Source organism: Dermacentor albipictus, chromosome 1 (assembly GCF_038994185.2).
Source record: "Dermacentor albipictus isolate Rhodes 1998 colony chromosome 1, USDA_Dalb.pri_finalv2, whole genome shotgun sequence".
Taxonomy (NCBI): domain Eukaryota; kingdom Metazoa; phylum Arthropoda; class Arachnida; order Ixodida; family Ixodidae; genus Dermacentor; species Dermacentor albipictus.
This window is the reverse complement of record NC_091821.1, coordinates 269,903,459-269,927,386: the sequence shown is the minus strand read 5'-3', so window position 1 is coordinate 269,927,386 and position 23,928 is coordinate 269,903,459. Positions and strand designations below refer to the sequence as shown.

Sequence of the window (23,928 nt, the reverse complement as noted above, 5' to 3'; positions counted from 1 at the left end):
TTGTTGTCCTTGTAATGCAATTTTTCTTGAAAGTGATCAATTTGTGAAGTCACAAAGCCATTTGAAGCCCGAAGTATGAAGTTTAGGCAAATCCATATACTAAGCATCACTTGTGTGCTGGCAGAACCAGCATTATGCAAAAAGAAGAACACAAGAGTAGAGAAGTGGACAGCACGAGCGCCACAAACGCCACTTCTCTACTCTTGTCTCCTGTCTGCACGCCTCACTTCTTTTTGCATAATGAATCCTTACCAACTAGCTCAGCTTTCAGTCATTCAGAGCCAACATGTTTGCAGCACCCATACACATTAACACCCGAGTTTTCATTAGTAATACTTGTAGGAACCTCTGTGGTTTGAAGTAATCACATATATTCACAGCACAATGGACAACAGACAAAAAATAAGAACGAAGAACAAGTGCTTGTCCTGTGTTGTTTTTATCTGTCATCCATTTCTGTAAGCACTGTATAACACATGTGATTAGTTTTCTAAGATATGCAGTTGTGCAAATTTCAAATCTTTTAAAGCAGTTGAACCTCACATGTGTACATATGCACCTTGGATATACAGTTGCCGACCGTTTATTTGGACTTCACGGGGACTGCGGAAATGTCCGTATAAACAGGTGTCCGAAAAAGCAGATAAAAAAAAAAGAAATGCTTTATTTCCACGCACTTATTCGTGCTTGGCAGTAGGCTTAAAGAAATCGTGAATGCGCCGTTGCACGCTGTTCCGTTTACATGCAATAAGATAAGCCTGAATCTCTGAGAGGGTCGTACGATCACTATAGGTGGCTGAAAGCACAGTCACTGCTTGTACACGCTCCGCATGCGACGGCAGTGTAGCACATAGTGCATCATCTTCCGACTCGGAGTCATCGTTCGGCGGTGCAGCAGAAACCTGACGAATGATCTCGCTGTTGTCCGAGTTCTGCGCATGACAGTACAGCAGTGTCGGCACCTGTGAAACTGTCAAACGAGACGGTGTCCGGAATCGCAATGGAACCACTGCGCCTGTCTCGGCAGAACATTTTCGGCGTCAGTAGGGAGCACATCGGAAGGTGACAAAACCTAGGTCTCCCGGCACCCGCTTGCCGACATTCACCAGCGCAGTCTCCGCAGGCATTGTCGGCGTCATTAGACACTTGACGCGATGTTTCAGTATGCCACGTTGGATCACCGCAACCTCGACACAGCACACAAAGCAAACATCACCACACCGTCATGCTGACACCAGTCGCACATAAGGTCCCTCTATAATAAGGTAGCGATATCTGCCGCGCGCGCCACCTAGGAAGCTCCTGTAGCAGACGGTGCCCAAGCTAAACCGCGGCACCGCAGCATTCGTGAGGTGAAAAAATATCTGCACACGCGCGGAAATAAAACGCTACTGGTACCTGACTGTGGTGAAAAACGAAAGAGGGGCCAAACTTCTAAATCTAGTTCTTTAATTTCAAATGAGTGCTGAAAGAAAAATGTTCAAGAGAGATGAATGGGGGCTTGATCGCCTCGATTCCACATGTTTACCTTTCGTTTGTTTGCGCTCATCACCGCACGAGCCTTGGTGATTGCTTGTGCTTAATCCCGTTTACTCTGTGAATTCCTTTGCTTGTAAGTGTGCTGCGTACACATAGCGGTTACTTTGAAGGAATAATTCGTGTATAAAAGAAGGCTGACGGATACTTCGACCGAAAAACTTTCGACATAACGTCGCTGAAACGTGTGACCCTCCCCTCACGGCAACTAAACAACATCCTGTGTGTTTGTGGAAATAAGTGCGCCAACAGTCTTCTTGCCGCTGAGTGTGTCTGTTGTGTAGCAATTACACGACGGCTATTGTGTTTTGTGGTTCAGTGGTACGAGCCAGTGCAACTGTCGTGACATTCTGACACGGCGGTATGGATCGTGTGAGCGAGTCTCCTCGATGGTGTTCGCGCTGCCAGCGGGATCTAATCTCGCGGCACACCAACTTCAAGCGTAGTGTGTGTTCGTGTGTGAATGCAGTTGACTGTTCTCGTGAACCATGCCATGTCGCCACGTAAACTTGAATCATGACGCGCATTGTTCTGTTTATGCCTTTTCGTCTCTGTGCACCACTAAAGCCCCGTAAGAATTAGAGGGCCGTTATGCGAAACGCACGTGGATTGGCCTAGCTATTCCAGCACTGTGTTTTGCTGGCCATCCGTGTATCGCTTCTGGCGTTTTTCTTATGTTAATTTGCATTTGTGTGTTTTTCATCAGTAAAATGGCATCGCCGATTACTGAAACATCTTCGAGTGTAAAGGAAACTTGGAAGGAACGAGCTCGCAGGTGTATGTAATGTACTTTGATATATTGTATCATAGTTTATTATTGGATGGCCAGTAGCAGTGGATATGCGGTATTTGTTTTTAAAAGCAGAGTAATGCAGGCACTTAGGAATATATTTATTCACATATGCAATGCACAAAATACGATTAGGATATGCAGAGTTGGAAATTACTTTTAGACATATTGTAAAGTGCAGTTAACAATGCGCGCACAAACACAGGAAAGTGTAAATGTAGAATTCGCTGCTGAAACTTGTGATTTTTTATTGAACGTAACGCAATGCGGATATTTGTCAGTGAGTTAATGCGCTTCTGCCCCACTATTTACTTGCATGTCAGGTCATACTACACTTGCTAAGTCAACGGGCTCATAATGCACTAAAATCAATAATCTCGACAAATTTCGGCCGTCAACATTCATGCGCGCTAATGAAATACTATCGCAGCTCTGCACACACACGTGTCTACTTTCTCTCCCACCTTCATATCGCACTACATTACTTTCCTTGCATAGTCGCACAGTTACCGATGGTTCAGTCTTTCTGTACAATTCTGCGCAAGCATACTTTTCTTCTGGTTAAAGGAGTACTGACACAAAAAAAATCCATGTGGTTTTTTCTGCTTTAATAAGTAGTTAATGACCCAGTAATCACGGCACGAGACCTCATTTACTCCAGAGCTCGACAGGTAATTATCTGCAGTCTTTTTTCTAGCGACCAATCCAAGTTTCGGTTTCAGAGAGCAACGAAACGGTCCACCGGGAGTGTAAACAAAGTGGTCACGTGTTCGCAAAAAGCCATGACGTATGCTCTGCCGCGCAGCCAGCGCGCGGCGCGCCGGCATGCGAGCTTCGTGTTGCTAGTCGTCTGCTACGCCTGCACGTGGTTTGCCATGTCCTCGCCATCATCGTCGTCGTCGTCCTCGTTTTCGTCGTCCAGTGGCGATGATTTCCTGCATGTGGGAGTCGCCGCCGTATTAGACGTGGCCAATCACTTTCAATTTGACCCACTGGAGAGCAGCGACTCAGATATTGCGGCCGGCGACGGCGAGCACTTGCATGGCAGCCAACGAAAATTCGTGACGTAGCCACATGACGTAGCGTTTTCTTGGCTATTTACAGACCCGGGTGATGTCAATGTCGCGAGGTGCTCTGTTTTACGGTTGGCTGCGCGCAAGTACTTTAAAATTGATTTTAAATATGTTCTAAACGATATTCGCCGCTGATATTTTACACACGATGTGTGTGTGACCCACTAAATCGATCTCACAAGTTATCTCGACTTCAAATTTTTGTGTCAGTACTCCTTTATGTTCTGGTTGCCGCGCGGGATGCAAAATAGCTTCTTGCCATCTTTTGTCCGGTTTCGGCAGCCACCGCACAGCAACAAGGCATTTCGGCCCTCCCTGAACGAAATTATCGCAGCAGTGTGCATAGCATAACAGGCGAAACGCGCGCACTTTGCCTGGCGAGCAGGAACTTTCATGGTGGCAAAGGGGTGGAGCAAGGTCTCATGTCACCGATCAGCTTATCGCTGGCGTTGTTGGCGGGATCAAAGCCTTTCTCTACTTTAAAATTATTGAGGGACTTTAGTCACTCAAGCGAAAAACATGGCCTACTCGCAGCATTGTGCACGAAGAAACAAATCAGCTGCTGGATTGTCTTGACATGGCTTACTAAGGTGATGCCGGAACTGCTGTAGCCACGAACCAGGGAGAAACGATGATGATGAACGGGGATTTGCAGTAGTGCCACTTTGAAGGGCAGCAAGGAGGCTCCGTTCAAAACAAAAAATGGTGTTCAGCAAGTAGAAATAATGGATCAGTCAGAGTCGATACATGGTGCTCTCGATCGAGTTGGCTCAAGGAGTGTCTGAAAAATAAGACGAGAGGTTGCAAGGTGTCCGAACTTTCGGCAGTTGTTATACATTATGGTCCATGGGGCGAATGGTGGTGCCTCGAAGCACACCGAATAATCGAGCATGTCCGAATTTTTGGAGTCCGCAAAATCAGTCGGAGACTGTACTGCATATGCCCTGCATACTTACCTTTGCTGTGTTATTTTGGTTATTTACTTCAGTAATAATTTTCTTCACAGTACTATAAGTACATTGCTGCACATAAATACAGCATGAATGGACCCAGCTTATGTGTGTAATCAACTGTCATAGTATTTACCTTGTTGTGTTTTAATCCAGGCATGCTGAATGTTGGTGATTAGCATGCTTTGCTTGCTCTGGCAAATACTACATACTGTCACCAACATTGGCCTGCTGCATGTTTATTATATAGCATTACAAGCACACCTCGCACCAGTGATAACAGACAGGCTTGATTGGCTCAGAAACTTTAGCAAACAGTCTTCCATACCAGACTGCAATCATTTATCCAGTTACATGCTATTGCATAGGGCTATACAGTTGAGCCTCACTAAAACAAAGCCCTATCCAACGTGCCTTTGTTATACAATGGACCATCCATACGATCCCAAATAATTCTATCCTAACCAAAAGTCTCAACTGGCAGATATACATTTCTATGAGACCAAGCTTTCGTTATATGAACCCTGAAATAACGAGTTAGGACAAGTTACTGCCAAATGAATCAGTAGTATGTATGGTGGTCTTTCTGCCTCTTTAATTCACCGAAGTTCGTCTGTCCTGTCAGGGTCGAATTAATGAAAGTTGACTGTATTTAATATTTGTTATGAGCATGTATTCATTACATTTTGATATTGGCAATAGTTAAGATTTACTTTGTTCTATTTGACAATTTATTATAGTATCAGTGTTATGTTGAGATTTGACTGTACAACTCTGCTGTGATTGGCGAACACTGCTGAATGTTCGCAAGAGCTTAATTTATGCAAGCTTTCAATAGTAGTCTCCTCCCAGCAGTATTTTGTTAAACTGATAAAAATGTTTTATCCATGCAGTACCATTTTGCATATAGTCGTCGAAATAAAGATTTTAGCTGCTGTGAATGGCTGTATTCCTGAGGACAGAAAAGATATATGCAGAAGAAATGTAGATGCAGAGTAAGTGGGTTAACGGTATTAAGATTCATGTGGAAGAAGCCTTTACTATAGCATTACAGTGAGTTATGCTTTAAGTATCAGTATAATGATATTGCTGCGTGTGTTTATTATATGTTTTGATTGTGTACTTTGCCAGTACCACTTTGTTAACGCTGTTGTGTTTTTGTGCCATGACATGCTAGCAGATAATGCATGTCCTGAACGCACTAGCCCTTTCTAGAATTGCGGGGCCTTTCATATCAATTTGCATGCATGGTCCGGGACAATAATAGCACTTTATACAATGTACTTGCTCGCCAGCGTTGCATTCAGAAAGTTTACCGATCGACGTATAAATAACGAACTGGTCAGTATGGTGGCATTCAATGGATGGACGCTGGATACGTGTGCTCTCATCGCCTCTGCCAAGTTATTCTTTGCTTTGCTTATGGGGCACAAGTTCACCTAATAAAGTGTAACAATTCATTGTTCAACATCGCCTTGCTGTCTTCCTGTCTTGCACCACCACCACTACATGATAATATCCTGCTTTATTTTATGCTGGAGATATTATGCAACTGTAAAATTTGTTGTGTTCAGGTATCTAAAATTGATCGGTACAGACAAGTTTCTCCGTAGCCAAACTGCTCACTTCAGCTGTTATTTTAATTGAGCATTACAATGCTAAACTTCTGGAAAAATTTGAGCAATAGCCATGTATGTGGTTGAAATCTCGATATTGTCACTTTTTGATGAGGCTTCTCAAATAAAATTGAAGTTGCTATTGCACAGCTGCCATTATTTCACTCACAATATTGTGCTGTATTGCTTACATTAGCATTTGCTGCTTTTTCATATCAAAATCCTCGTGTTGACTTAAATTGAAACTTGTGTTTTCTGGTTATAATTCTTTCAGGCTGGTGACAGATCCAGCAGTGGACAAGCCATTCACAACATCACTGCAAAATATGAGACGTGTGCTGTGCGATGAACCTCGGGATCTCTCTGCCGAAGAAGTTGCTGCCCTCTTTGGCAATGACGTCTCGGCACACAAGTCAGTCCCAACAGCCATCTATGCCTTCCTCAGGTCACATGAGCCACTGCCATTCTTCCAGGTATGAACGAGGGATTCTCTAGGAAGGGGCTTGTATAAAGCAATTCAGCCTTGTTAACCAAAATGTTGCCAGCTATGGCGTTAATGATTGTAAGGATTTTTCACTAAGCTTTAGGAAAGGCAATGATAAGAGGACTTAATTACACAGAAGCTATAGATTCAGCACTGAGTGCAACATCCTAGCTCCAAATGGAATACTTACCCGTGATGATGGCTAGGTGGTTATCGTTGGGTTGTTGATGATGAGGTTGTGGATTCGTTTATGTGTCGTGAAGGCTGCATTATAATTGAGTCCGAATGGAACATGCTCATTTACTTAGGTTTAAGCTCATGTTAAAGATCCTCAGGTGGTCAAAAAGTTATCCTGTGGCGTCTCTCGTAGCCCTTGTGGTGATTGCTTCTGGATGTTGAACCTCATTATTTCTTTTGATTTAAATGATACTTGACTGCCCTCGCAAGGGCGTCGGCTTGAGCAGGCATTTGGTGTGCTGCGACACCATGTACCCGAGCCCATGGGGGTTGGACCCTCCCTCTTCTAGCCGTGTGTGGCATAGCCATGTCCGGCGAAAGGGATATCCTGGGGGTTGAGCCGATTAAGGTCTCTGGTGGAGGCAACACACCTCTTTGGCCTCTGCTTCATGTAGACGGCACCTCCAGACTGACCGACCCGGAGGAAATCAGCAGTCGCCTTTTCCTATCCCCCCTTAAACATTTCTTTCTTTTACACTATTCTCTCTTTCCTGTCTCCTATTCATTTCGTTTCCAAGTTTCCGGGCAGCCAGGTTTAACCACGTGGGCATTGCCTCCCTTGGTCGTGGTCATATGGCTATAGTAGTTACTTTTCTCCCTCCCAAACATATGGCTAGTGGTCTTTAAAACACTCCCGCATGGACTCCATGGTGGGCGACCAGATTAGCTACCGAACATATACATTTTTTCATGGATAAAACCCCTCTTCAGTAAAACATGATTGGAAGCCAAAAAGGCACCAGACCAAGGTAGTCAACTTCAATACTAAACCTAGTGATAGCTTCACAAAATTTTTTGTGATTGTCTGAAACTGAACGAAAAATTCAAGACATGTAACCCTTCCTCATCGCCAAAGCACTGAATGAACACTGTATTGGCCAGACCTACAAAGCCAAGAAAATGAATTCTGGAGACCTCTTGCACAAAGTTATGACAGCTGAACATAGCAGACAGATAAAGAAACTTCAGAAGATTGACGACAACAGTGTGTTGGTCACGCCACATCGTGCACTGAACTGCGCTAAGGGTGTAAACTTGGACACAGAACTCCTAAAATGCTCAGACGAGGAAATCAAGAAGCCTTGATTGATCAAGGTGTTCTAGATGCGAGAAAAATAAAGTTCAGGAACAATGACCACGAAATTCTAACCAAACATGTCGGACTGACTTTCAACGCTACAATGCTTCGTAATGCTGTTAAGGCCGCCTACCTGTACCTTATATTGAGACCATATTTGCCCGATCTCCGCCGCTGCTTTCAGTGTCAGAAATATGGGCACGGATCCTAGTCATGTTGCAGAAGGGCAACTTGTGCTAAATGCGGTCACGTGGACCACGGCAATGAGACATGCACAAACGAGTTGCACTGTGAAAACTGCGAGGGTCAGCACGTGGCCTTTTCCAGATCTTGTCCTGGTTGGAAAAAAGAAAAAGAAGTGATTGCATTGAAGGTACGAAGGACAGATCATACATTGAAGCCAGAAAGAGAATCGCATTTGCCAGTAGAGGCACTTATTCACAGGATGCGCCTAGAGGGCTTGTGCTGCCAATGGTGTCAGTTGGCATCCAGGTGGAGTTGCTGGACAAGGTGTCAGTGCTCCGGCCTTCACCCAGAGAAAAAACAGACGCACATCACACTTCTCTTCCCAGAGGCCCATAGGCTGGTGGCAGCCAGCGCCCAGTGAAGGCCACACAGGTGTCTACATCACTGCCAAAGGACAGGTTTTTTTCGAAGAAAATGGCACCTTCACCAAGCACCAGTAATGAAGACCGCCACAGTGTGCTGTGCTGATGGAAGTGTGTTTGCCAGACACGGATGAAACGGAAGAGCCTACATCTGGGATGCGAACAAAACAGTCTGCTGTGCCCTCTGGAAAACAGGAAGGCGGTAGACTCACCGTCACTGCCCCTCCAAAGGACGCGTAACCTGGAAGACATTTTGGCAAGTGTTTTGCACATTTATGTATGTCATCTTTGCTGCGAATTTCTGCATAGCATTTCTTCGTGAAGTACTTTACAATCCACATAATCAAATATAGCTGCCGGGAACTGGACCTGCCGTGATTTAAGAGCGAATACAGTCGACTGTCATTACAACGGACCCAGATAATCTGATGAAAAACGTCCATTTTATCCGAAGTCCATAATATCAGAGACACCTCACTTCTGAAACTTTTGTCGCATTGTCTAAACTTTATTGCAAAGAGTGAGTGACGAACATCAAAGTAACGAAAAAAAAAGTTGCAGTTTCACCTGAAAGGCGAAGCATCGTTTGCTATAGCAAATTGAGCAAGATAAGAGCGGCAGCAGCAGCAAGTGAATCGGCCTGCATGCTGTCTCGCTTCAACGTGAACTAAACGTCGAAAGTACAGCACATACGAAGCTAACTGGCACTGGGTGCATTTTGTCCATATGGCAGATCGCTTTAAAGATGAGGCCCACAGGGGCGTGCACTTTGTCCACATCGCAGATCGCTTTCAAGATGCAGTGCTTGCGCAGATGCACACTTTGTCCATATCGGAGATCGCTTTCAATATACAGCCCCCATGTGGCCACTCCGTTAACAGCAGCCACATCCGTGACTCGCGTGCGAAAGACGCCGTGCTTCCGCCCCGCTTTCCTCCCTCCCTCACGTGCAAGATATTGAGCCGCAATTTTTGGCTGACCCTCGCAATTCAGTTGCCAGCCCGTGTGGACACAGCAAAAGTCTGTTTTATACGCCCGATTTTGACAAAAATTGCCGCCAATTCATCCGCTGGAGCCGATAGGCCGTTGTAGCGTGGTCCGTTAAAAGTGAACTTCGTTGCATTAATTAATTAGGTAGAACAAGCTAACGCTGAAATATAGTCCGTCATATCTGAAAGTTTGTTGTACGCAGGTCCTTTGTAATGAGCGTAGACTGCATGAATTACATTTATGATGTTTTTGAAGAAGCTGAGGCTTCTGTTACGTGTTTGCAAGAAACTCATTTGAAAGGTTGCCGTAATGCACCTCTATGTCGATATAGCATCTTTCGAAAGGTAGGCAACAGTTTTCACTCACATCTGGAGGAGTCGCTATAGTGGTTGCTCAAGGAGTCGCTGTGAGCATGGTAAAGCAGAAAACTGATTTAGAAGCTGTCGCGGTAAAGGTTCAGATAAAAAAAACCATTACCGAACTTACTGCCAGGTAAAAATATTACAACAAACGAGCTAGAAAATCTTGTAAACAAACTCCCAGAACCTTTCTTTTATTGGGTGATTTTAATGCTCATAACAGCATATGGGGCAGTAGCCACACCGATGCGAGGGGTCGAGCAGTAGAACAATTTTTAGACAAGCGGAACATGCAACTCTTTAATGATGGAAAGCCAACATATTTTATTGAAAAAATGCAATCTACTTCAAGCACAGATCTCTCTTGTGGCACACCGTCCCTTGCTACGCTATTTTCTTGGGACCTTAGGGAAAACACATGTGGCAGTGACCTATTGTACTTAAGCAGATTGGCACGCCTCCAGCAATGCCAGTACGAAGACAAGAGATGGAAGCTGGGTAAAGCAGACTGGTTTCATTTTTTGAAAAGCTCTGAATTAAGAATTGATGAAGTCATCGCACTTTATATTGACGACTTATGTGATACAATAACTAGAAAAGTTTTAGAAACAGCCTAAAACTCTGTACCACTGTTAGAAGGGAAGCCTCCTCGTAGAACAATGCCATGGTGAAATGACAATAAAGCTCGTAGGAAACAAAACTCTGTGTGGTCTCTACTAAACAGATACCCAACTTTCGAAAATTTGTTGTTTAAACAAAAGCGCAGTGAGGCTAGGAGGGAAAGACGCATAGTAAAAAGGTCATCATGGGTGGAATACGTCAGCTCCGTAAACTGCCGTACAAACAGTAAAGTAGTCTGGGAAAAAGTGAGAAGGATTGATGATGTTAACAGAGATTGCACACTCCCCATATATGACGATAAAGCAGATCTTAAAGGACAAGTAGATATACTTGGGGAGCACATTGCTAGAATTTTGAGCACTGCTCACTGCACTCCTCAGTTTCTTAATTTGCAGAAAAGAAGAAACTTCGGATATTGCTGAATAGTACTGAGCTGTATAACTGTCCTACCGCAACTGAACTTTGAACAACTGAACTGAATTTTGAAAAGAGCCATTCAATCGATCACACAAACACATGTGACACAGTCCTGCACCTCTTTGACAGGTTATGGATGGAAAGCTATTTTCCAAAAGCCTGGAAGAAGGCGATAGTTTACTGCTTCTAAAACCTGGAAAGGAACTCCCCAATTCAAACACTTATCCTCCCATTGCTTTAACCAGCTGTTTGGGAAAAACATTTGAAAGAATGATCAACAAATGGCTTGTGCACTTTTTGGAAAGTAACGGGTTACTCGATCGGTATCAGTGTGGTTTTAGATCCATTCGCAGTGCAATCGGCCAGTTAGGTTAGAAACGAAAATCCATCAATCTTGCGTCCAAAAGGCAACATCGCACCTCTATTTTCTTTGACTCATCAAAAGCTTATGATATGACGTGGAGATGGGTTTTAATGGACTTGGACACACGTAATAAAAGGGCGCATGTTTGGTATAATCAAAAGCTACCTGGAGGACCAAATCTTTCAGGTGATGTTTGCTGCAACTCGAACTGTTTTACACAGAAGAATGGAGTGCCACAGGTGGTGTACTACGTGCGACACTATTTTCCTTTGACACTATTAGGTGCTGCAGTTACATCAAATAATTTTGAAAAACAAATGAGACTTTCTTTAGTCATAGTCGTGCTGCTGTGTTAATTAACTGCAGACTTCTATACCATCTTGTCAGATCTTTAAGACATCCTGAAAGGAGAATATAAACAATCTGTCATATTTAGTGACTCTTAGAGCCCTCTTCAAGCTCTCACATATAGGGTAACACCGAGAAATAATTCACTGAGGAAAAATACAAAATCAATACACTGAATGTCATAACAGAGGTTTAAACTTCACTTTCTACTGGGTCCCTAGTCATGTAGGAATTCCCGGTAACGAAGGATTAGAATTTATGGCATCTGGCACGAAAAATCAGGAGCTATACAATGTCAACCTACCTTGGCAGGATTACAAATGCACATTAGAAACTGCAGTTGTAAAACACTGGCAGAAACTATGGGATCAGCAAGAACATAGCAAGCTTTATTGTATAAAACATGTTTTGCAGAAATCGCACAGTTGGCACCACAGAGAAATATTTTACGAGGTAATCCTATGTTGGTTAAGAAATGGTCACACAAGGCTGGCCCATAGTTACCTGTTAAGTATTAAACCATAACCAACATGCCAACACTGCAGTGAAGTTTTAAATGTGCTACACATTTTAATAACATGTCCCGGCTTAGAAAAATGAAGACAAATATATTGTAAATACTTTTACAAACAAGGAATTTCTTTCCATCCCATGCTTTGATTGAGCGATGAGCCGCTTGTGCCACATCATGGTATTTTTAAGTATTCAAAGGCCACAGGAACCCTAGAGGAATTGTAGCGCATTTCATGTTTTTATTTTTTTATTTGGCTATGTCCACAAACTCACCACATTTTGATAAATAAGGTACTTCTAAAAACACACGCTTGGCATATTTTAGCATGCACGGCTGCTGTGCTATTAAAATTCCGAATCGTCATCATCATCGATACTTCGCTGCACCAAATCTACGAAAAGACTACGCACTAGTTCACAGCCTAAAACTCCAAAATAATTCCGCACTTGCCCAAAACTGCTAAAACTGTAATGCAAGGTTCTTGCATGGAAGCTAGGAAATAATTGCAGCACTGTGTTTCCTGACAGTAGCAGAATTGCTCGCACAGCTTTGCTTGTACTTCTCCAAGCGACATTTGAAGCCAACATCGTACCTAAAATCAGTGCCAGTGATATCCTTAAAGGGCCCCTGAAACGTTTTGGTGAAATTTTGTAGACACGTAGGGTACAGCTAAGATTAATCATTCGCACCACAATTTGTGTAAAGCGTCTCGTATTAAGAGAGTTATGGACGATTACAAGTTACCCTCCTCCATAGCCATGCATTTTCTCAACTCGTTCGCCGAGTGATCGGGGCTAAGCTCCACCTTCACTTGCTCTGCGTCATGATGGCACGTCGTGTCGTCAACTTCCGGTTCTCTAGGAGCGAGCACGCGAAGCCTCTTTAACCTCTTTGCCAGCTGCTTGGCAGTCGACCCCAAGCGAGATCTATCGAAGCAGCGTGCGTTGCGAGCATTCTGTTGCAACGTCGAATGTGTCTGGTATTCCGGTAATCACAGGTGAGCTGGGCATTTCGACAAAGCGGTTGAGGCATAAACTCAAACTGATGAAGGAACTTTAGCATAGACGTACCTGAGCGGCCTGATCGGTCTACACGGTCCAGCCACCTGGTGGTGCAGAGCTTAACCAGCCAAACAAAGAGCTAATATTGCTCTAACCCAGTGTAAAGCATTTTAAACATTTACAAAAACAATGTGTTATTGATTGCGATCCTGCAAAATATTAACACTAGCAGCAAAAAAGAATACATTCATTACTGCTACTGTGTTTGGTTGAGCACTGTGCCACCAGGTGGCTGCACTGTGCAGACCATTCACATTTGCGCTTCTGCTCATCCCATGAAATGGCACGGTCAAACGGCCAGGCCCTGTCCCATTGCGCTTGCGTTTATCCGAATACCGGACTTGTGCAACGCTATTGTGGTAGTAATCCACCGATCGGATAGCAACAGTCTGATGCGCTAGAACCACTCCCCTAGTCTGCTGCCTTGCAGAGGGACACAATGTTGCAGCTTGACATATTGCCAGTCGCTACGCTTGCAGCCCACAACGCAACAAAGGCGAATCATGGTGCTCGCGGAAAGACTGAGACCGACACTGACCGCGGAGCTCTAGTCAAAACGAAGCACGTTGTGACACAAGCAGACAACACTTGCTGTGTGCCGGAAGTGCTTGAGTGTACTGAGAAATTGTTCTTTCTGTTACTTTCTTTTTATAGAAACGAATTAACTCGCATTCCAACTATTACGAACAACATTTGTTTGCCATAAAGTTGGAAAAATTATTGATGACACGCCTTGGTCAGCCAATTGGATAGCTCACCCTACTGATGTCAATTGGGTGAATGACGTCAAATGGGTAGGGGCAGCTGAAAATTCAGCCGAGCAGTGTGCTGCGATCGGCAGCGATGTACATTTTTAAAACCTTATCATAAATTACATGCCTTACGCGGAGCACTTAGATGCGTCGAATAATGATCAGAAGCACTTACTCTAATGACTAACTATGTTTGTAGAAAATCGTCAAAATCGTTTCAGGGTCCCTTTAAACACGCCTCCCGTCTACACCAAACTTTTCCCTACATACAAACAACAATCTGCGCAGGAGCACCGTTATAATGACAGCAGTGCCGTTTTTGCGTAATGAGGTGAAGAAGAGGTGAACTATGCTTGGTCAGTGCACCTACTCCTCTAGCCACCATAATGACATCTTTGAAGGCCAGTGACTAAATAGAGGATGATGTTTAATTAGGCTGAGTATGAAGATTACCGGACGAAATGCAGTATTTCTTCCCACGCAAAAAGGCGCTGCACATGATTCTGCATGTGGTATGACGTGCAACGAGTATGCAAATCATGCTTGTCACTGCTTGACAGATACCTTGTACCGTAGTTGTTAGTCATGAGTTTTAGAGGTCGCCAAAAGTTACCATTTGCGTAACAGTACAGAGATACTATTGCCTATTGCACTGATAACCCAGTTATGAAGTAGTGTGCCTTGACACCACACCTTGCAAAGATTGCGGTATCCTATAGCGACGTGCATACCCTGCACAAACTACCTTGCTGTGCACCTCATGGAACAACAGTTCACTCATGTCGATACAGCTGATAGCATGCGAAAACATGGCAGAATGCATGAAAATTTCTCATGCCATAAAGTTTATTACAATCCCGCATTACAATAACTATTGTATCTGCCATGCAAACAGGCTCATTTATTGGACTATTGGGTTGCCAGCTCATGAAGACTTGAATTGAATTCTGAGGTTTACATGCCAAAACCATGATTTGATTATGAGGCACGCCGTAGTGGGGGAGCCTGGATGAATTTTGACCACGAGGGGATCTTTAACGTGCCCCTAACGTACGGGACACGAGCGTTTTTGCATTTCACCCCCATCGAAATGTGGCCGCTGCAGCCAGGATTTCTCATCCCATGGCGGGTCTCATGGAGACTTGAGCCTATTTTTAGATGCCAGTACTCACACACGTGTAAAATTTCGTTGGAAAATGTCATAATGGAAAACAAATAACAAATATCGGCGCTCCTCCCACTCCTGCGCTCAATTGCGTCAACCAAGCTTTCCTGTACCATCCTGATAAAAAACGATCTTGAGCAGAAGTGCGCCAAAATAAGTGACTGCACAATACCTGTGTGGCCGCAGTGGTCTACAGATGCTCCTAGCATGCATGACTAAAGTGGCCTAATAAATCTAACTTCACATTGTCTATACGTCGCCGACCGTAATTCGTGCTTGACAGTGACTGCCTAGAATTCCAAATAATGGGGAGTCCAATATATCGAAATTTGCCAGAAAACAAGGGACTTTATTCCACTAGTGCCTTAAAAAGTCTGCCGTTTTCTTGGAAGACCACTTTCGGAGATACGTTAGCTTTTCTGAGATTTTGCGTCGCTACCATCAGACGTATCGGCATCAGTTGTATCAGCCAGCTGTGAGCGGTGGATCATAAGGGCGGCATATGGAATTGAGCAGACTGCATCGTACATAATCGCGACCCAGAAGTCGATCACGCTATCATTGCCGAATGACGGCGGGCTTTTTTTAGCAACTGTCATGTTCCTCGTTGGTGGTGCTTAAACAACTTGAAGTCACTGGGACCGTGTCACTATTTACCGCATGAATGAACAAACGCTGGATGCGTGCAGCCAACACCACAGACCTCGTGAATGGCTTGCTGGGGTTCGCTCGTCCTACAGTTTGGGAGCAGCTGGTGCTGGATTAAGTAGGCTTCGCTAGTTACAGTCTTGAGGAGGTGACGGCGACATCCCCAACGACCATGCCACGACAATGCCAGCGACGTATCAAAGCCAAAATATCACTGTTTCGCTCAGCTCGGTGGTCAAATTAGCATGCCCCTCCCGCACGACTGCGTACTTGCACATTAAATTGATGGGCCAGTGAAGGTGCCTCAAAGTAGCCAGAATAATCGAGATGTTTTATAACTGCTGAAACAAACGACCGCAGAGAGAGAGCGCACAAGGACAGGTGCAGTCTTCGCAATGACGATTTCGGCAATGATCTCTGGAACACGGCTTACAGGAGGGGGAACACAAAAACCATAGCCCCCAGTAGAACAAATGTACCTTAGAAGAACTTCTTGTTGGGCTAGTTGGTGCATATTAGCAAACAGTTTTATAACTGCGCAAACAAACGACTGCAGAGAGAGAGCACACAAGGACTGCGCCTGTCCGTGTGTGCTCTCTTTCTGTGGTCGTTTGTTTGCGCAGTTATAAAACTGTTTGCTAATATGCACCAACTCGCCCAACAAGAAGTTCTTCTAAGCTACGAATAATCAAGCTTGTCTGAATTGTTGGGGTCAGAGTAATCATTCGGCACAAGTTGTGAATCAGCCAGTTGCTAAGCAGATGCTTCCACTTTCCAAAGAAAAGCAGTCCATTTAAATGTGCCTGGTGTCTAAAGCAATGCTGTAGTGTTACCAGGGGCTTATCAGGGCTTGCCTGGCTCAGAAGAGCAATAATGACATTGAGTCTGGCCAAGTGTTCCTGACTGATGCTTGCTCTAGCCTTGCTGAAAACATGGCCTAGCTGGGAGCTGTGAATAAAAAATTCATAAGGTGTAAAAGGCAGCATCTGAGCAGCTTTACTGAATTTCAAGTAAACTAATTGTGGCATGCTGTGTGAACAGGTTTTCATTTCAATTAAAGAGATACTCAGTTTTAAGTTTCCCTTTTTTTGTATTTAGAGGCAGAGCAACATTGTTTTACAGCAAGCAAATACTTTCTGGAATAATGCTTGTCAATTTTAAGTGTTTGAAATAGCCTAGATGTGTCCAGCAGTTAGCATTTATTTGCTACAAAGTGCTCCAAAATCTGTATGTAAGTGCTCCAAACTGCTCCAAAATTAACATTTTGCTGCTCTAAAAATTGCTAGAAATTTCAGTTCGTTAGTAGCACTACTGAAGTATTTGCTGTATCAACTTGCTTTTATTTCATGAAGGAAATTATTACTCCTGTATTTTATAGGAACTTGGCGGGACAAACTGCAATTTTTTTCAACTTCTGTAGATAAGTGCGTGAGACATGTCAGGAGAACTCACAGGAAAGTGCTGCAGAATAATGAGGGCTTCTTTACATTCTTCTTGGTGCAATGGCAGGGGCATAAAGTGCAGCTTCTAACCCTATTAAGCATGCTTTTCATTCAAGTCATTGGTCAATGTGGTTGTACACCACGATATAGTCAACAAAGTTGACGCTAGCGTGCGAGCCACAATCAAAGTGCCTTTCATGTAGTGCCTTGCGTAATTGAAAGGAAACTACTGTCACCTACCATCTCACATGGAGACGGTGCCATGCACAGGGAAAATTGGACAAAAAAAGAGTTATGATTAAAACAGAGAAATAATCGGCAGGGAAGTTTCTGTAGTTAATTTTTTCCCCAAGAGATAGGTATAGTGATGTATACTGTGCAACTGAGTTTCAGCTTGATGTTTGTGGTGTTATTGTGTTGCAATTTGCATTGCTGCAAGCACAATCAATGTGTTCTGTGGCATGCCTGAATTAACACGTGTATGGCCTCGTATCTCCAAATGAACAAATGTTTGTCAGAAAATAATGCATTCATTGGATTGGACTTTACAGTTGGCCCAAATTATTTCATATTATGGATAATTAGGGAGTGTCAAATCAGCAAGCTTTTACTATATTAGTTTTTCTATTTGTACATGCTGATAATGTGTTATTACAGCCAGCATATTGAAGATGACGCCTGTGCTCAATTTCATTGCCACTTTGGCCTGCCTATTGATGAGAAAGTGGACAGCGCAGGCCTTGTGCCCTCTTTAAAAAAAAAAATCAGATTAGTTTAAAAGCTGTCAGGACTCTATGTTTCTGTGTTCAGATCTCGACAGATTTGATGACCATGGATTTGAACGTGCATTTTCAGCCCTCTCCAGACACCGGTGGCAGACAACTCTTTTCCTGATGACGAGGCTGCTTTCATATGAGTTGCAAACTTTAGATAGCACCAACATGCAATTTATTTATTGCTCAGGACAGAGCATATTAGCTAAGCTATGATTGGCTCTGTTGTAGCATCAACTTGTATAAATTTATTTCTTGTGTTCAAGGTTGTGATGTAAAACTTTAGTTTTATTGTTGGGGGGGGTGGTGAAAGTTTCCTGAGCAGTCACTCATAGTGTGTTTTACGGTTTTACACTCTTGTTATGCACACTGAATTGTGCATGGCTGCTAATATCTGTGTCTTGTTTTCTTCCCTCCAAAGACCGAGAACCCTTTCGTTCGTGCCATCGTGCTGTCCATATCAGTTGGCGGTGACACCGACACCATAGCCTCCATGGCAGGAAGTATTTCTGGGGCTTTTCACAGTCTTTCAGGCATTCCAACTGCTCTCCAAAGGCATTGTGAGGGCCTGGACATTACCCTCAAACTAGCAGATGACATGTATGACTTTGTGGGATCACATTGATCTGGTGGAAAACAATGCTAAAGGATCCCCTGTGTTCACCAAGCATCAGCCATATGTACAGCTTATGACTGACTTGTTGATGTTAATGAAGCAGTGATTGCTGAACTCTGGCTAGCTTGCTTTTTACAGTTCACCAAGGGCCAGAGAGAGTATTAAGATCAGTAACTATGGCTTTTAGCAGCTGTGCAGAAGAACAAGTTAATGGTGCTCATTCAGGGTGCCAGGTTATAGTGTTTTACATTATTCTTGCTTACCTTAATTGCATCCAAATGGCATGCTTTTCCTACTGTTTGGACTTGGCCAGCAGCTGTCTGCCATATTGCCGGTCATGTCCACCTAGACCTTTAGCTTGGGTGGTAGGGAAGCTTGCTCTTGTTGTGACAACGAATTTTACTTAGTGATAGTGAAAGAAAGGTTGCTCATTGGAACCAGTCATGTTTGTTGTAGGCATTAATGCTTATTCACTCTTCTTGTTTGCAACAGCAGCAAGTAAGCATATATTTAAAGTGAATATTGGGCCTAGTTGGTTAGCCATTGTAAGTTAACAGCACACAGCAAACGGGACTCAGGAAGAAGTGCTTATGTCTTTCCTGGGCCCCATTCATTGTGTGCTGTTGACGTAAAACCATGTATATATGTGTCATTGGGCCTGCCTTTTGTAAAGCAAATTGTCAGGGCTGAGCAAGATGCAGCATAAACTTGATCATTTGAATGTAATTCATATTCTTGGGTAATTCAAATCAATAACTATGGAAGGGCTATGGGGAGTAATTCAAATAGAGTTCATAAAACTGTACTTGCAAACAAACCTGTTTATTCAAATCGTTAATTCAAATGTAATGCATGCTGCTGTGTGTCCACTGGCAACTGTGATCCTTGCAGAGTGATACATGCTGCAGTTGAGGTCGAGCAGGCTGGAGATGTTCTCACACCTCCCATGGCTCTGTTACAGGACAGCCAAGTTGTAACACTGCAGTGGTGGTGGTTTGCCAGTCTATGTTGTTTGCACTGCTGCATGCATTAACGTAAAGGACTGATTCAGCACAGCAGTCCCACTGCAAGATATAAATGTATCACTTTTAAAATAGGTGCAATGAATTAAACGCGTTCTTGACAGCCTTGGTGGTGTTTCCAGCATGAGCATGCAGTGACTGCACCAACACACACAGTCATTGCCACTTCGTTGGCTAAGCTCATTAACAGCTGATCCAGTCCAGCTGTCATTGATAACGAAGTTGTATGGCCTTAAAAGAAATGTGAGCAACAAGCATCTTATCATTCTCTTTACCACTGTTTTTGACATAAGTGATATAAACAAGCCTGTGCAAATGGTTGTCACTTCCTAACCTTTCAGCAAATGATAAATAAAAGGGGTTATCAAGCACAGGACAAGGTCCAGGAAAGGTGGAACAGGGGATACATGGTGAGCAAATGGGAAAGTTGTATTCTGAGTGGAATGAAATGCCGAAGTGTTGTAAGTGTGCAGAATGGCTACAGGGGAGCAGGTGGAGACAACAAACATTGTGTATCTCTTCATTCTAGAGCATTGCTTTCATGCTCCTGAAAACAAGCTGATGGCTGCTTTCTGAAGAAAAAGATAGTGCAGATAAGATTTTTAGAAATTTAAATAAAGCTTGTGTTTTCTGTCATTCTGCTGCCAAATGCTGTGGCATTCCTTTGACTTCTCTTAGTTCAAATTTTGCCTAATTCTTACTTTATTTGGTTTCTCCCTGAAAGTTGATTTAACAAGCTTTGTCTACATAGAAACTACATAGAATGGCACATTAGCACCTCCATCATTAATACTTGATAATTCTAAACTAAGAACTTAAGCATTTAATCTTATAAAATGTAGATGCAGTATTTATTTTAATAAAAATAGTGCAATTACTATGTTTCATTGTTTCAATATATGCACGAAATTGCGTACCAGGTATACAGGAATGCTTGGTCTTATATTACCTCATCCTTTTAACCATGTTTCCTTGTTGGTATAATTGTGTGCTAGAGTCTAATTACTTCTAAGCACAAAAACACACTGAGTGCTCAATACTGCCTCAAATACTATAGTGCATTAGGATACCATGTAAGCTACTAGTTGTGTACTGCCACTGTCACACACACTTAAATCTAAATGCGTGACCCCTTGTGAACGTCGGTGTCGGCAAGTGGCATTGGCTGGAATCGAAGACGAGTGCAGCCGGTCGTGCAATATCTATCGATAATATAGCTATGAAACAGTATTCGCGATCACGAAGAGGCGAGCAGTGTGAAGATGATGACGACGATTAGAGGCTAGCGCGGGCTGTTGCCTCTTGGCCAAGTGCGGCGTATTTCCCTGTAAATATACTTGTATATAGCTTTTCGTCTGCGTCTTCCTATGTAGCAATATAGTACCAGTTGTCGCTCCGCTGGCCCAGAGATGGGCGGTACCAGAGACGGGCCCAGAGTTGCGTCCGTACTGGGCCACGGTGGGCCCACTGGCTGTTTCGACCGCATAAAATAAAGGCTGATGATTAGATATTGGTACGAATACAGCACTCCATGCTTGAATATGGAAGCCATGCAGTTTGAATCGCGCAGACAGTGCCTGCCAGAGTGCCACAAGTTTGCCGTCATAGCAGTGGTACATACAGAAGCGTCGCAACTCGAAACAGTGGATGCGCATTCCCCACTCATCTATGAGTCCGCAGAGCGACGCTGGTTACATATACTTTCGCCAGGTATAGCATGCCCGGCCTCAACCTCATCTCGGTTCCAGTCAGTGCCTCTTCATGCACTAATGGTCAGGCAGGCCACTCGCCCCCACATTTTGGTTCTCTTTCGGTACCATGGGAAATTGGCCATTTTTGAAGGCTTTAGTAATGATTATTTTAATGCAAAAGCCTTAAGTGGCTTACGGGTCGAAAAATCCGTTGTCCTGCATTATCGAAAAATTGACCATCCGGTGTTATGGTACCAAAATTCAATGGCATCAAAATTGATGGTGCCACCCGCGACCTTTGGTGGTAATCGAGCCCACGACTTTTGGTGTTAATGCAACGTTAATTAAGGCACTCAAATCCACGACCTTTGGTAGGAGTCCAACCCACATGGAGATATGGACAAACCGGCCATATCTCTAAGTTGGATTCTAATTGACATCGTGAAGGTTGAGAGTCACAGCCACTGCTATTGGTGTTAATTAAGGCACATTTAATTAAGATAGAGTTAATCAAGGCACTGGAACCCACAACCTTTGGTGGGAGCCGCACCCACTTGGAGATAAGGGCAAACCACCCATACCTCGATGTTGTATTCCATTTGACATTGTGAAGGTCGAGAGTCGAACCCACTACTTATGGTGTTGATTAAGGTGACATTAACTCAAGCACATTTAATTAAGATAGATTTACGGCACCCGAACCCACAACCTTTGGTGTTAATTAGGGCAAAGTTAAGGTCACTGCTGCTAGGTGCATCCAAACAATCACTTGAGGGCGCAACAGAAATGGAGAACGATGTCGTTCGCGCAAAGGTCTGGCGACCGAAGGATCTGCCATTTTTGTGATCAAACAACATGAACTGTGCTCATTGCACCACTGTTGTAGCTCGCTGCCACTCAGAAATACAAAAGCTACTCACGAAGTGAAACTTTAGTTCTTAGACAATAAATGAGATGGTGCAGCATGTCAATAGGAGTGCCGGTAGTTTTAAATTTTTGCACGGCACGTATGGGACAAATATGACCCATGCTTTATCAGCGTGGTAAGGAAAGAGTTAGGAGTGTTGGCAGCAGTACCTACAGGTTGCTGATCTGGCACATGTAGTAGTAAGGTCTCTACATTAATGTCATGTAGAAAAGATGTGACCTGGAGAAAACAAAAATGCTTATAATGCAGTTGGTGCGTGCTCATGTTTCGCCATCTTGTGACGTGTCTGTTAATTTGAAGGACCGAAGACATTTCACTGCACCAGCTTTTTAATATAGTCTTCATTTTTATGAAAAAATCATGAATCGCTTTGAAAATTTGTCCAAATCCATGGTTACTGCATGATTCAGAAGGAAAACTTGGCACTGCTGGCATTCAAGCACGGCCTCTGCGTTTCAAGCCATTTGAAACCCAGACACCTTATACCAATACACCACAGCATGACTATGCTCTAGCACCATGAGAATGTTGCCACGCATATAATTTATAAGGTTGCTTTATTGCTGCTGCAGTTGAGCGTTTCTAACTTATAGTTAAAAAACCAGGAGTTAAAGCCAGGCCCAGATGGTACAAGCTACTGAGTAAAGGCACAGTCACTCTGGTGAAAAAAAAAATGAATGCAGTAAGCCCAAATCATGCTTTACAAAAGTTCGTCAGCTGCTGCACTCCCATACCTTGTGGCAAATGAGTCTAGGAGGTCTTCAATCTGTTTTTGCAGCTTGGCCATGTGCCATAAAATCAAGAGACTTCATTTAATGAAACTTCACTTACTAATATGTTGAAGTCTATTTGATGGTCACATTGGTGCCAATCCTCGAGGCACGGTACCTTCATTGATGCCCGGCTAGCAGAGAGGTATCACTAGAGATTTAGTGTAGCATTATTCTCTTACCATTATCAATACCTGCTGCCCCAACCATGCAGGTCGAGGATTTAGCAGGATTCATAAAGTTTACTGGGACGTGTCCCGCTGGTTATTATGAATGCATGACAACGTGGCAGTGTCCAGGCTGCCCGCTTCTATCCCAATTCGCCCATGTTTATTGGTCTCCGTTGTGACAGCAACAAATAAGTAGCGAAATTGGCTATTGCTTAATCTCGATTCATGCTGACTACAAACTATAAGTGATGTTTTGTCATTATTATTGGGATTACTCATTTGTTTTGATGCTGCTAAGCCTAGAGGGGCAGCACTGAGGTGGGAGTGTTGATTCCACCTAGCAGATGGTGCTAACAGCATTAATGGATGGATTGCCGCTGGGAGTGTCCTCTTTGAAACGGGCCGATAGGTTGTGCCACCAAGCTCTAGCATTAATGCTAAATGCTGTGGCGCCATCTGCCGGATGTAAATTGACACTTTCCCACCTTGGTGCAATTTCTCTTGGCCTAGCAATGTCAAAAGAAATTGGTTTCAACAGAAGTAACTGGATTAAGTGTCGTGCCCGAGCAAGTGAAAACTTCGCGGTTGCAATTTCTGAGAGGATATTTCTATATAACCAGCTAACCATTCCCATGGAACATGTGGTTTCAGACATTGCACACATCCTATAGATATCTAGATCTATCCACCAAAGAACATTACAAATACATACCATGTATAATCCAAGTCCCATCCAGATCAAGTTGCTGTAACGTAAGAATATAACAGCTGGACATATGCAACCTCTAATGGAGGTTCACTTTTGGCATGCAGAGATCTGTAGAACATCTAGTGGATATTTTTCAGGTCACGCTGGCGAGTGATACTTTCAGCTGCCACAACAGATGTATTATCAAGGACAAGTT

The 23,928-nt window shown here is 43.6% G+C and overlaps 1 protein-coding gene across 1 annotated transcript in view; it reads left to right on the top strand.

Annotated features, from left to right (window-relative positions):
- Positions 1–20,100, top strand: part of LOC135916194 (ADP-ribosylhydrolase ARH3-like) — a 28,684-nt gene extending 8,584 nt beyond the window's left edge. Inside the window, exons 5-6 of the mRNA XM_065449480.1 lie at positions 6,240–6,438; positions 18,248–20,100. Coding sequence (XP_065305552.1) covers positions 6,240–6,438; positions 18,248–18,451 — 403 coding nt within the window. The 3' untranslated portion in view covers positions 18,452–20,100. The remainder of the gene's footprint in view (positions 1–6,239; positions 6,439–18,247) is intronic.
- The last annotated feature ends 3,828 nt before the right edge of the window (positions 20,101–23,928 follow it).